The sequence below is a fragment of the Schistocerca serialis genome, chromosome 5 (assembly GCF_023864345.2).
Source record: "Schistocerca serialis cubense isolate TAMUIC-IGC-003099 chromosome 5, iqSchSeri2.2, whole genome shotgun sequence".
Taxonomy (NCBI): Eukaryota; Metazoa; Arthropoda; class Insecta; order Orthoptera; family Acrididae; genus Schistocerca; species Schistocerca serialis.
Genome location: NC_064642.1, coordinates 415478257 through 415493510, shown reverse-complemented (window position 1 = coordinate 415493510; position 15254 = coordinate 415478257). Strand labels below are relative to the sequence as shown.

Genomic DNA, 15254 nt, shown 5'->3' with positions numbered 1-15254 from the left:
GTGATCAGCATCATTGTAGTGCTAGGGACACTTGGCGGGCACATACCTAATACAGAATGCCATGGGATGGCTGGCACCATGGGAGACAGCTGCAAGGGGTGCAGACAAAAGAGGAAATGCCTGAAGTCGAATACCACTGCAAGAAACAGCCCCAGCGGGTGTGGATGGCATAGCGGGCACTATCTAAGCATGAATATGCAACCCAGTCAGCAAAGTGACCAGTCTCACGAAACACTAGATGAAGATGCTGAGTTACGGTGTCTGGCAGTACACCCAATTCTGCGAGATGTCCGTAAATCACTTGGAAAGTCTTGTAAATTATTCACACTTATTTACTCTCGTGGAAATTTATTGTGCTTTCCCTTTTTAATAAAAAAAATTAAAAAGCTTGTGCTTTCACTTTGATCCTGCCTGAAGCAAGCATCTAATGAATTTACTGTATTTCTCTTGGCTCCAGTAGAACCTTTAGGTGCGTTGGCAGTTTTGTACTAGTCGTACCTCTTTTGGCTTGGCATTTGTGCTGAAATCCCTTATATCTCAAAAGCACTTGTATATTCTTCTCTCAGCAACATTACATTCTTCCAGACCACTCCACCACTTATGCAACTCATGTCAACAACAACCAAATCGATCTGTATTGCTAACCCCGAAGACAAGAGAAACCAACGTCCATTTTATAATTTGCTAAAAGACTGACAACCAGTGGAATTCAAGCTAACACAAGGGAATGCAAAGCAAACACAATCTGTGGCATTTTCACTTGTGTTCACTTCAGTGCAAAAGAGCTTTAGACCAGATGGGACAATGAGGTCATGAGGGATAGGAAAGATCCAATGTGATCAGTACTCTTGTTAGTAAATTGCAAAGGAAGGAAAGGGAGCTTTGTCACAGATTTAAGCAAAGTTGAGGTCTTGGTGACACAAAAGCTGAATGGGGGAAAATGAGCTTTAGAAGAGCAATGTGAGGAGCTGTCAGTGCCAACTAATCTGACCAGAAGACTTGAGAGATATTGGTCTTACATAAAGTGGATCAAGATCATATGTTCACTCACTCGCAAGGGGACCACATGGAAACTGGATTTTGTACCTTTGTTTTTGCATTTATGGTATGTGGAGTTCATAAATCAAATATCAGTTAGCAAAATCAGTTTGATGCAGGTCTCAAAAATTCTATAAAAAATCGGCTCTAAAGTTTGAAGCTTACCAACAATCATTAATATGCAAAAGCAAGGTTGATTTTTCTTGACAGGCCATGCAGATGTGTGGTAGAATGCTTGCCTATCACATATGTGCCATGGATTCAATTCTCATTCCTGGCAAAATTTTCAACTAAGGTTCCACGAACATTTCCCTAAAATGTAAAATATGTAAGAATGAAAAAGAATTTACTAATTTGTAATTTTTTTTATTCAAACAATCTTATATAAAGACTCAGTAATTAAGGATTTATATTTGCAATGAAAACTGGATTTTTCTGTTGTGTGATATATAATTAGAAATAAAAACCACATACATTTTTCATAAAAAAAGCAACTTGATATCTGTTAATTAGCCTATATTTGGAGAATTTTATGTTTAAATGACGTAGGTATTCAAACTAACGGGGAAGGGGGGGGGGGGGGGGAATGAGTGAAATGAGACTCAAAGCAGTGGTTATTAGTCTTGAACACTACTGATTTGTTTCCATCTTTAAGTATTTTAAACTTCGTGAAATTGTCAATAGAACATGCACCTCTATTTAAAAATTTGTGTTGGCCAGTAATCTAATCTAAAAAACCCAACATGGCAAGTGAGCCTTCTGCCACAAAGCCAAGTGGCCTGTCAAGAAAACTTGACCTTGCTTTAGCTTATTAATCATGGTTGGAAAACTTCAAAGTCAATTTCCTGGAGAATTTTTTTAGAGTTGCATTGAATTGTTTTGGGAGATTAATATTTGAGTTCTGAACTTCACATAACACAAATATAAAAAATTACAAAAATCCAATTGTCATGCGGTCCACTTGTCAGAGGCAATAATGACACCAGAACGGAGGGTGGCTGATAGGAGGTTAAAATATCGGATACAGTCTTCCAAAATTCTTTTACTGCATGTTCACAAGTTCATAAAACTTTAGTTTCACTCAGTCACTGTATGGATCCCAAAATGCCAGATATTGAGACAAATGATTGCAGGATAAAAAATCAACTGTAATCACTCAACAGTAGAAAGATACCTTGATCTAATGTGGTAACTGTAAGATTCTACACAAATGGTGCAGAAGAACCCTCCTCTCCTCCTAACAAAAATTTTATCATAGGACATAGGGCAATGAGGTGTATCAAGTTATTGGGAAAAAAGTGCAAGACATGACCAGAACAGCCTAAAGTGAAATGACCACATGAAACTAGCTGTAGGAAAAACAGATGCCAGACTGAGATTCACTGGAAGAACCTTAAAGAAATGTAATTCATCCGTGAAAGAAGTGACTTTGAAAACACATGCTCAGCCAATTTTTGAGTATTGGCTGACAGTTTAAGATCACCAGATTGGATTAGTGGAAGAGAGAGAGGAATCAATTGAAGTCTGGCATATTTTGTCATGAATTTGTTTACTGAGTGTGAGATAATTACAGCACACAACAAACTACAGTGGCATACTTTTCAAGAGAAGTGTTTTGCATTATGGAGAGGTTTGCTGTTAACATTCCACGGGAAGTGTGGTCCAAGAAGAGTTACTCAACGAATTTCTTCTTCTCTCATACATTTCTCTTAAGTGTCCTCAACAAGAAATTAAAACTCTTATGGAGGCTTACCAACAGTCATACTTTGTCTGCACCATCCACAGTTGGAACTGTGGTGTGGGAAATTGTATTGATACCAGAACCTTTTTAAGGTGATGGGGTGTAGATATACAAATTTTCTGACAAATTTAAAATATGTGGTATACTTGAACTTTAATGCAGAACCTTGAATTTTGCACACAGTGCTTTTACCTAACGAGTGATCCAGACAAGATTAATTTCCCTGCGGAGTAAAGATTGATTCTGTGAATGAAGATTGACTGATTGACTGACTGTTAAGTGACAATTGAGACTGGATATATGAGGGCCCTGCTGAAAAGTGATTAGCATGCAAGCTGTCTGTGTTGATCTTGGGCTCTGAGATTCAGAAGCACTGAGACTGCTGTGGGTTTAGCTCAAGACAAGATTAAGTACTAGTTTTGCCATAGCCTTCAAGCCATGACAGGCTAGTGTATCGTGCATAGAGTGGTTGCAGATGCTAATGCCATGTGCAGATTCAAGGCATTGTGTTATTCCAGCCTAAATGAACATACGTTGTAAGTAGTTGTGGAGGGAAGGAACGCTGACAATGGCTTCAGGCTATGAGGCAAACCGCTCACTTCTACATCTGTACCTTACTACAGCAAATTGGGCTACACTGACAATTAAATGACCTTGGAAATCCATTTGTCTTATGCCTACAGTTAAGAAATTACAGACTTTTAAAATCCAAAGATAGGTTTGTGGAATTGGAAGGAATGTTAAATAAGATCAAATGGGATATAATAAGTTTATCAGGATTGTGGCAAAAAATTAAAAGTGAACATAATTTAAGTCAAGACATATGTCTTATTATAGAGAAACAAATCCCACTACAAGATTATGATGGAAGATTTTAATAAATGCAGATGTAGGACGAAAACTGAAAAAAATTCTCCGTTGGGAAACTACAGATGCTGCTGCTGATGTTGTCTTCAGTCCAAAGACTAGTTTGATGCAGCTCTCCATGCTACTCTATCCTGTGCAAGCCTCTTCATCTCTGAATAACTACTGCAACCTACATCCCTCTGAATTTGCTTACTATATTAATCTCTTGATCTCCCTCTATAATTTTTATCTCCCATGCTTCCCTCCAATACTAATTTGGTGATCCCTTGATGCCTCAGAATGTGTCCTACCAACTGATCCCTTCTTTTAGTCAGGTTGTACCACAACTTGCTCTTCTCCCCAATTCTATTCAGTACCTCCACATTAGTTATGTGATCTACCCATCTAATCTTCAGCAATTCTTCTGTAGCACCACATTTCATAAGCTTCTATTCTCTTCTTGTCTAAACTGTTCGTCATCCATGTTACACTTCCATACATGGCTACACTCATACAAATACTTTCAGGAATGACTTTGCACTTAAATCTAAACTCGATGTTAGCAAGTTTCTCTTCTTCAGAAAAGCTTTTCTTGCCATTGCCGTCTACAGTTTATGTCCTCCCTAATTCGACCATCATCAGTTATTTTGCTTCCCAAATAGCAGAACTAATGTACTACTTGAAGTGCCTTATTTCCTAATCTGATCCCCTCAGCTTCACTTGATTTAATTCGTCTACATTCCATTACTCTTGTTTTGCTTTTGTGGATTTCGTCTTATATCCTCCTTTCAAGATATTGTCCATTCTGTTCAACTGCTATTTCAAGTCCTTTGCTGTCCCTTGACAGAATTACAATGTCATCAGCAATCTTCGAAGTTTTTATTTCTTCTCCCTGGGACTTCAATTCCTACTCCGAGTTTTTCTTTTGTTTCCTTTACTGCTTTCTCAATATACAGATTGAATAACATTGGGGATAGGCTGCAACCCAGTCTCGCTCCCTTCTCAACTACTGCTTCCCTTCCATGCTCGTTGACTTTTATATCTGCCATCTGGTTTCTGTACAAATTATAAATAGCCTTTTGCTCACTTTATTTACCCCTCCCACCTCTAGAATTTGAAAGAGACTATTCCAGTCAACATTATCTCAAAGTCTACAAATGCTATAAACATAGGTTTCCCTTAAGGGTCAATATTGCCCCCTATGTTCCTACATTTCTCTGGAATCCAAACTGATCTTCCCCAAGGTCATCTTCTATCAGTTTTTCCATACTTCTGTAAAGGATTTGTGTTAGCATTTTGCAGCTGTGACTTATTAAACCGATAGTTTGGTAATTTTCTCACCTGTCAGCACCTGCTTTCCTGGGAATTTGGATTATTATTTTGTTCTTGAAGTCTGAGGATACTTCGCCTGTGTAATACATCTTGCTCACCGGATGCAAGAGTTTTGTCATCGCTGGCTCTCCCAAGGCTGTCAGAAGCTCTAACAAAATGTGGTATACTCCCCGGGCCTTGGTTTGACATACGTCATTCAGTGCTTCATCAAATTCTTCACACAGTATCATCCCTTCTCATCTTCCTCTACACCCTCTTCCATTTCCATAACATTGCCCGCAAGTACATCTCCCTTGTGTAGCCCCTCTATATACTCCTTCCACCTTTCTGCTTTCCCTTCTTTGCGTATGACTGGTTTTCCCTCTGAGCTCTTGAGATTCATACAGGTGGTTCTTTTTTCTCCAAAGGTCTCTTTAATTTTCCTGTAGGCATTATCTATCTTACCGCTGGTGATGTATGCTTCTACATCCTTACATTTGTCCTCTAGCCATTCCTGCTTTGCCATTTTGCACTTCTTGGTAATATCATGTTTTTGACATTTATATTCCTTTTCACATACTTCATTTATTGCATTTTTATATTTTCTTCTTTCCTCAATTAAATTCAGTCTCTCTTGTGTTACCCAATGAATTCTTCTAGTCCTTGTCTACAGATATAATAACAGAAATGCCATGTCATTCGTTAGCAGATATGCCTAGAACAACAAAATTTATGTCCTTAACAAATTCTTGCAGAAGAAAACGAAATAAAATACAACTATTAGTGACAATGACTATATTTTTTTCTAACAAAGATACTTTACAGGCTGTTAAATGCTAAATCAATTTTGTACAGCTGATGATCATAGAGTCCATTGTAAGATGCAGAGTAAAAGTGTATACAGAGCTAAAAGAAACAAACTAGGCCCTAAACTTATCAGGCAAGAAGTAAGAACTGTAGGAAGTGAAAATAAAGTGAAAATTTATTTTAAAAAATAAGATATACAGGGTGTATATGCCGCAGGACAACCAGGAAATCTGGGTAGAATTCCAGGAGTTTTTCGCTGTTTTTCTTTTCAATAAAATTTTTGTTATTTTGACTGGTAAGAACTGATACTCTAACGAAGAATTATACTTTAGCCCACTACAACAGAATAATACTGCAGAAATAAAACATGAACGAGAGAATAACAGCAAAATAAAAATGTAGTTGCTAAGAAATTGCACCATTCACAACAACAAAACACAATGCACACGCAATTGTCTACCAACAGCAAAATGTGTCAAAGACTATGCAATACTTCGTAACAACAAACTGTTGTCAGTGCGTCTTTCTCTTGGGCTTCATTTTGATTAACATGGCATCACAACTGTTTACATAACTGTAATGGTCACGGAAAAAATATTGCGAATGGTGGTGGTTTGAGAAGTACTGCTTTCGAAGTAAATTTCCTTTTACGCAAGGTGAATTATTTGGTGTGTGAGAATGTGTGATGAATTTCTTAAATCAGTGAGCATTAGACTATTAGCCAATACTTAACATTGAGAACCAGCCACTTGAAGAATTTCAACTCCAGAAGGCCAGTCATTTATGTCATTATTTAAAATTTTACAGGCTCATTTGTGTTACTCTTAAAGAGTAACACATGGTGAAGAAGACCAAGTTTTGACATTAGTTTTTAATATTTATTTTAGTTTTTTCGCAGATTAAAAATCATACAATAATGATAGCTTAAAGTATAACTAGCCTTAAAAAATATATGAAGTGAGTTCTTGAGCAAATTCACACATAATTGACTTTTCTATGGAGAAGTCAAAGTGCTCGATGAAACATGTATTCAGGCAGGTAGCCCATGAAATGTTGGGTGCTCAGCAGTGAATTTATAACCACACTTGTGAGAAATATTCAGCTGCTGCAAGTTAAGCTGTGCTCTTAGGACCCTGCGTAACCACACCCTTGGAGGAGAGGGGGGCTCTTGTAGCTGTGCTGTTTGTATATTGATTTAAATCGTTAACTTTTCCTGTTTGTGTGTTCATGCTACCTAACAGTCATATTACTGTTGATCAATTACATCATGTGTCCTATGCTCTGAATAACTGCTGTCATTAGCTGGAAAAACCAAGTGACACGAGCTATGATAGGCATCATAATCTTGATTTCAGTGCTTCAGAAGGAATCGTGCTGTGTTTGGTGGACTCTCTGTTTATTCTTTTATGATACGAAAATATGCAGTTTAAATGTTGCCGTGCATCAAAGATCTTTCCAAAATGCATTTCATTTCCAAAAGTGCCGGGTAGTTCTAAGCTGGTGTATAAAACTCATGCCATTCACAGGTGTGATAAGTTTTACAGCTGCAAGGCTGTTACTTAACGTGAAAAAAAAGTACTTTCACCACACTGACATTGTAGTATATAGTGTATAGCGTAATTTTTTTCCTGTCTGTATATATACACTCTGGTTACATTAGACTGAATTAAGTAACAAGTTTAGCGTCATAGAAAACGTGGGTTGTGAGGGGTGAAGAAAGAGGTAAAATTACTTATCAAGTAGCAAAAGATGTTAAAGATATAAAGAAAGCAAAAGCAATTTCAACAGTGCAACATGTCAAAGCAATGAGGTAGGTGCAGTGTTTCTTGATTTCCAAAAGCATTTGACGCAGTACACACCTATGCTCATTGTCAAAAGTATAGTCATACGGGGCATCACATGAGATGTGTGACTGGATTGAGGATTTCTTGGTAGAGAAGAGTGTTTCAGACGAGCAATAATAGGAACACAATAACTGACTTAAACAAAAGTATTTGTAAGTGCCATGTAGAGCATTTGATACATTACATGAAAATTAAATAAGTGAAACAACTGAAAATGATAAATAATATGAAGAAAACAAAATGCCAGAAGTATTGGAGATGGTGCTGCCCACTGTCGAGTGTTTACTGCGAAATATTGCAGCCCGGCTATTGCTAGCCAGTTTCTTGTTAGTCATTGAAGCCTTTGTTACACGCCATTGAATATTTAGGTTTAGACCTTGCCTAATTTATGTTTGTGATTTGGATTGCTCTCTGGATTGTTGTACATACTTAAGATGACTTTGGTATGCTATGTGCTTGGTATGGTTATTCAATCACTTCGTGGACTCCACTGTCATTTACCTCCAGAACTGCCTGTTTCCTCCATGTTACTACCAGAGCAAGTTATCATTAACTATGTTCTACCTATGTGGAGAAGGATAGAAGACTGACCATCTTGAGTTTATAAAGAGATGTGGAACAAATGGTTTAAGCAAAAAGAAAAAAAAAGACAAGGTAAAAAGGTTAAAAGAAAAAACACAAATTTTATAAATCAAGGAAAAAATTGAAAAAAATCTAAAAAAATTATGAAACTTAGTCAAAATGACAGACACATGATAGTGTGTAACTAGACCATTGAGAGACTGTTCCAGACAGAGAATTTATGTTTATGTAGAACATATTTAAGATGTACAAAATGATTTCAGGTTGAGATAGTTCAAGTAATGTCATTGTGAAGTGTGATTACACTGGACAACAATACAGCACGTACAGTGTTGTGCTGCTACCTGTTGCACCAACATGAAGATATACATAAATGCCAAGGTTCTCTTTAGACATACTGAGTCATCAATCAAGAACAAATATAGTGATATAAGTCATAACAGTAGCAAAGTGAGTCAGAAATCTTCAAACTGTTCAACAGTAGTTTTCTGTTTTCTGACTACACTGCTACAGATTATATGGATTATTGACTGTGTCTGAGGAAACCATCCAGCCTTTCAAGAAGAATAGTCCTTGAGCTGAAAAGAAGTTGTGATGGAAAAAGGAAAAATACTGCCAAATTGACTCCCACAGTCCTGTGACCCAAGAGGATTGACTGAAATTTCTGGCATATGTCTTTGTCTCTTGCTCATGAGAGATTAGTTACCACTTTTTGAATTGGTGAGTGCTTCCACAACCAATGATTGTGTGTTTATTGAAATCAAATTATCCAGTTGCTAATTATGTTGCAGTTTTGTTAACTGATTGAGATTCAGTAAAAAGTTGTTCTCAAGAGTGATGAGTATTTTACTCCAGCTGGCAATGACATGCCATCTGAATTTAAACATTTTATTGTGTGCCCTTGCTGTCCTTGCATATACACTCAACACACTTGAGATTCATCTGTAATTAAGCTGAAATCGATTGTATGTATAAAACTACAAAATAACTGGCAACTGGTGCATTTGATTTCGGTATATGTATGTCTTTAAGGGAAAAACATTTCACACTTATTATCATTCGATACAAGATTGTAGCCTTCAAGAAAAGACAAACACATTAGGAGATGTCTAATAGTAAGGTGGATGTATTTGTTGGGTTTCATCTTTTCTCTCCTAATCATGATTAACTTGCCAGTAAATATTGTGCCTGGGCATGTGCCTAGTAATGCCATCACAAGAATTACATCATAGATACTGGTTAGAGAGAGGCAGCCACTGAGTTGTGTTTCCTTGATTTCCTCCCTATCTGGCTTTGCCTGTCAGATGGAAAGCAATCATCCAAAGTGGATGGTCCGTGGATCACGAAATGTGTTAGTGCTGGTGAATAGTCACACAGTAGTTATTTTGTACAAAACATTCGCAGTGCAGTAACTATGCCCACTGCTAACTGGATACATATTTCTGTCAGTTTCTTCACTATATGTAATGTATGCCTCTGTCATGAGAAATGTATTGCTTGTTTATAGAACTTTGTATACGTGATATACTTGTGGATTAAAAAAAAAAAAAAAAAAAAAAAAAAAACTGTTCTTTATAACATGTTTTGTTCTACCATTACTACCAGCATATAGGATGGTGAATTTGGGTGTTGAGTGCTGGATAATTTTAAGAACAGATTATGATGTGCACTGTACTTTGAAACTTCTTAACCATACTCTTTTTAAATTATTGTTGTTAATAAACCTTCTGTTTCATGTCAGTGTAAAGTCATTACCATTTTTAAAAACAATAATTCTCTTATATGCTCATTTTCTAGCAAACATATACTGCTTTTATCTTTTCAAATTTAAAATATTTCCATGTTTGAAACTATTGATGTTTCCTTTACAGATGGCGTGTAGTGTAACAAACCCTGCAATATTTTCAGATATCTGTATGTACTGGAATGTGTCAGACTATTGCAAGAGTCAAAGGCTAAGAAGTGGTGTACTTGCTAATGACACTCTCCATATAACAGCTGTGGCAAGCTTAAATCACACAACTTCTGTGTATTCTTGTTTTTACTTCCCTGTGCATAAAGTAAAAACCATGAACAGTGATGTGTTAAATCCCTCGTGCAGTGCTGTGAGACATTTGACATGTAACACATATTGTAACAATACTGTGATTAATAATATGATAACTGTAAATGAAGAAATTGCAGATGTTGCTGGTCTTTACCAGTTTTGGCTGTTTTTCCTCCTCATGATTTTGAGTTGGGTCGGCATGGCAGTTGTAGTAAGTGTTGGAGATGCCATATGCTTTGGAATGCTGGGTAAGTTTTAATATGTTTGTAATTGAATAGAAAGTTTAAAAGAAAAGCTTTTAGTATTTATAAAATCTGTTGTAGATTTTCAGTCCAGGTCAAGCTTCCGCATAAATGCAGTGAGCCACATTATTTTTCTATTTATGTTATTCATATTACTTTTTTACAAATGTGTGGATATCTTTCACTGAATTTTGTAATTGTTCTTAGAAGAAGTCAGTTGTTTTGGTTTTCTTTTTTATTAAAATTACTGGTAATGGTTCATCACCCTATTCGACTATTCTCCTGGAGTATTGCTCGGTCATAATTCTTGTAGAAAATTAGTGAAATCGATATTAGTGTCAGTAGCATTGAGAAACAGTGGAAATTGTTAAAATTGAACAAAACGCCAGGGCCCCATGGAATTCCTATCCGATTCTGTAACCAGTTCGCAGCTGAGAGTTGGTGCTTGTGTTAACTGTAATCTGTTGTGGATCCCTTGAGCAGGAGAAAGGCCCTAGTAGTTGGAAGAAAGCTTAGGCCACACCTATCTACAAGAAGGGTAGCAGAAGTGATTCACAAAACTACCATCCAATATCCCTGACATCCTTTTGTTGTAGAATCTTAGAACATATTCTGAGCTTAAACAGAATCAGGTGTCTTGAATGAACAGAACTACGTCCACCACGTCAACCATTTTGGATTTTGAAAACATAGATCATGTGAAACCCAATTTTCACTTTTCTCACTTGACATCCTTGAAGCAAAGGATCAAAGCAATGAAGTAGGTGCAGTGTTTCTTGATTTCCAAAAAGCATTTGACGCAGTACACACCTATGCTTATTGTCAACAGTACAGTCATACGGGGCATCACATGGAATGTGTGACTGGATTGAGGATTTCTTGGTAGGGATGATGCAGCATGTTGTCTTGGATGGAATGCCATCATCAGACATAGGAGTAATTTCGGGTGTACCCCAAGGAAGCGTGTTGGGTCTCTTGCTGTTCTTGTTGTATATTAATGACCTTGGGGACAAAATTGTTAGTAGCCTCAGACTTTACCCAGATGATGCAGTTATTTACAACAAAATGTGGTCTGAACGAAGCTGCTCAAATATTTAGTCAGTCACCAATAAGATTTCAGAGCAGTGCAGTGACAAGCGGCTTGCTTTAAATGTTCATAAAATTAAAATTGTCCACTTCACAAAACAAAACAAATATAGTATCTTATTAATATAATATTAGTGAGTCACAATTGGAATATGTAAACGCGTATAAATACTAGGGTGTAATACCCATGGTCTTACTCATCTATGGCAGTGCAGAATTTTCTTGTTAAATCTGGGTGCCCAAGAACATTAGATTCAATGAGTGCTTCTGTACTAGTATTGAACTAATTAAAATACTTAGGAGACTGCTGCTGTGGCCGGCCGCTGGTGGCAGAGCGGTTCTGGCGCTACAGTCTGGAACCGCCCGACCGCTACGGCCGCAGGTTCGAATCCTGCCTCGGGCATGGATGTGTGTGTTGTCCTTAGGTTAGTTAGGTTTAAGTAGTTCTAAGTTCTAGGGGACTTATGACCTCAGCAGTTGAGTCCCATAGTGCTCAGAGCCATTTGACTGCTGCTGTGCTACTTTCTTTTTTAACAGGTTAGCTGCAGTTACACTGTTTAATGCTTGCTCTTTTACTAATTACCCACAACATTGTAATCAGCCTAGGAAAGATTTTAGTTCTTTGTGGGTTCTGGAAATTTCATTATTGCCTCAATTTGAGTTTGATTAGGTTGGATTTGTCAACTATTAACATATGACACAAAATGTTTATTCTCCTCTTCTGAATCTTATGTTTAAGAAGTTAATAGTTATGATACTGCAATACATGCATGTCTGAAGGAACATGAGGATCAGGCACTGTAGTGATTACAGCTATTATGAAATACATGAAATGTGTACGTAGTTGTGAATATAGACAACCTTCAGCTGTATAGTGGAATGATGACGTTGAAAATTTTTGCTGGACCGGCGCTTGAACCTGGGTGCTACTTTCTTTTTTAACAGGTTAGTTGCAGTTACACTGTTTAATGCTTGCTCTTTTACTAATTACCCTTATTTCGAGGCCAGACCCAAATTTCCACATATCATCATCCAAATGTCTGTAAGACAACCACTTGTGACAAAGGCTTCAAGTCTCTGCCCGGCACAAATTTACAATATTGTTGTTCGATTATGCAGCTGAAGATGGTCCATATTCACAATTGTGAATATGTTTCAAGTAACAGCTCTACTCGCTGCAATACAGTATTTATACGCCGGTACCGGGCAAGCAACTATCAATTAAAATGTCTCCCTGTATAGGGATAAACGTAATGAATGTATGAGCACAGGTTGAAGACACATGGACAATGACATATGGAAGTTTGTGTCTGGCTCGGATAGCCAAAGCAGTTAAGGCAGTTGCTTGTGACAAATGGTAAATCTGGGTTCGAGTCTGGTCCGGCACAAATTTGCGATATTGTCTTTCCATTATACAGGTGAAGGTTGTTGATACTCACAACTGTGAATACATTTCATGTAGTTAATAGCTGTGTTGTTCTCTAAGAATTGGCTCATCCCTATGGGATGGTTCTCAGTTATTGCTTCAGATTCACAACATGTAAAATAACTTTTCCAGAAGCTCTTTTTCCGAAGAATTGATCTATAGCACTTGTAAACTGAGACATAAATACTTTCACCGAACCTTATGGGCACAACAAATGCATATGTAGTGGAAAAAATACGGAAGGTGACTCCACTGACAAAACATTTTGTGTGGTACTCATGAAAAGATGTGGTGTCAAAAGAAATTAAGGCATTCCTTCGTGTTATGAAAAAGGCTTTGAATTTGGAGACAGAATAATATGACTATTTTACTGAAAATTGCCTGGACCAAGCTCTATTTTTCAAATCGATTTTGGTGGCACAATGGATAGCACACTGGACTCGCATTTGGAATTATGGTTAAAATCCGTGTCTGCAGGTTTTCCGTGATTTCCCTGAAGAGCTTCAGGCCAATGCCAAGATGGTTCCTTTGAAATGGCATGGCACCCTTTCTCATCCTTGAAACAATCTGATTTTGTGCTCTATCTCTAATGACCTCAATGTCCTTCCTTCCATTCTTCAAGGATATTTTCTCTCATCCCCAACTTTTCTGCATATTGTGGAAGTTTCATTTAGTTTCTCCTATTGCAGCTCGAGAGAGGTGTACTAGAAAGGATGAAGTGAATAATTGCTAATAAATGTAAAATATTTTATGTACCAGGAAGGAATATGGCTATAGATGAGAGCACAGTTGGTTTTGGAGGTGGGATTTGGTCAAGTATTATAACTGAAGGAAGCCTGCAAAGTGTGGCCATTGAATTTTTTTGCCTCTGTGGTTTAGAAAATGATTACATGTTTTCTCACATTCCATATTATGGCAAGGCAATGACTGACAGCCATTTGATTTGCCATTTACTGTTTCAGTAGTGATTCATTTGGCACAAGATCTGCAAGCATACACAGCTGATACAGATTTTCACATTTACACTGAATGGTTCCACACTAAGCCTAAATTTGCTCAAGAACAACATAAAATGAAAATGCATACAGCAGGGACTGTTACGAGATCTAGAAAAGGTTTCCACCAGATCTCGAGAAGCAGTAGCTCCAGCAATATCATGTGTTGTTTCTGCCAATTTAATATACAAATTTTGTGTGTGTGTGTGTGTGTGTGTGTGTGTGTGTGTGTCCACAACAAGAAGTTAGTGTATATGTGGAGTACATTCTTTGGTCCTGAAACACAGTTGATCACGGGTATAGAAAGAAGCAGAAACCTACAGTTTAAAAGTTTATATGAAGAGGCGACAGAACTCTCCAGTATTGTGCGTGTTACAGATTTACAAAGAGGTCATATGAATGGTGGACAAAATTACTCGTCTGGCTTGTTGAAATTGTAGTTGTAAACAGCTACATCCTGCAACAGATAAGAAGGAGAAAGGAGAGAAGATGCAGTGACTTCTTTCCTGTAGGAGAATTATCACATTGCTTATGGGCACTGTTAGGAATAAAATTCCAGGAAGAGAGGAAGGTCATCCTCTTCTGATGCTGAAGAGAGGCTGAATGGGGAAAATGCATTTTATAATGCAAAACAAAAAGAAATCTACAAAGGATTGTATGGTCTACATCAAAAGAAATGAAAAAGGTGGGAGGGAAGAAACTACACTACTGTTTGGAAAAAGTGAAACACCAAGACCGAGAGATGTAATCACAGTGAAATTTATTCCAATGATTAGGGACATGACACTACACAAATAGTTAGCATTACAGACCTGTACATCCTCTGTAACTGTGGAAATTCAGTACACTGTAGCATCATCACGTACTACTGTCGGAGCCACTAGATCATATCATGGAATCAAAGAGCGTCTGGTGAATACTCTGCCATGTGATTTGTAGGTGCACCCCCTTTCTTTCATTAATACATCTCCATCATGTTCATTATTCCAGTACTGAATGAATCTGGCAGTGTAAGCTACTTCCTTACCTCTGAGAGATCATATTATATTTTTGTGATTTTGCTTTTCTTTCCCATTACAACAGGTACTTGTGATTCTTTCCTTCTGCCTAACCTGTTATCGTGTACTCCTCTCATGACCTATAAAATATTGTCTCCCTTGACATGCAATTTTGCATTCTGCACGTGGGTAGTTCTTCTCTAAAAGTTGCTGCCAAATCTAAGCCTTTCTCTTATTTTTTCACCTCTCATAACAGCTGGGCAGTTGCACGAGTAATGGAATGACAGTCAG

At 37.4% G+C, this 15254-nt stretch overlaps 1 protein-coding gene across 2 annotated transcripts in view; it reads left to right on the top strand.

The window, feature by feature from the left end:
• LOC126482351 (major facilitator superfamily domain-containing protein 6) overlaps positions 1-15254 on the top strand; it is a 157610-nt gene that overhangs the window by 14411 nt on the left and 127945 nt on the right. For both annotated transcript variants that reach the window (XM_050106432.1, XM_050106433.1), the window contains exon 3: positions 10041-10464. In XM_050106432.1, coding sequence (XP_049962389.1) covers positions 10041-10464 — 424 coding nt within the window. The remainder of the gene's footprint in view (positions 1-10040; positions 10465-15254) is intronic.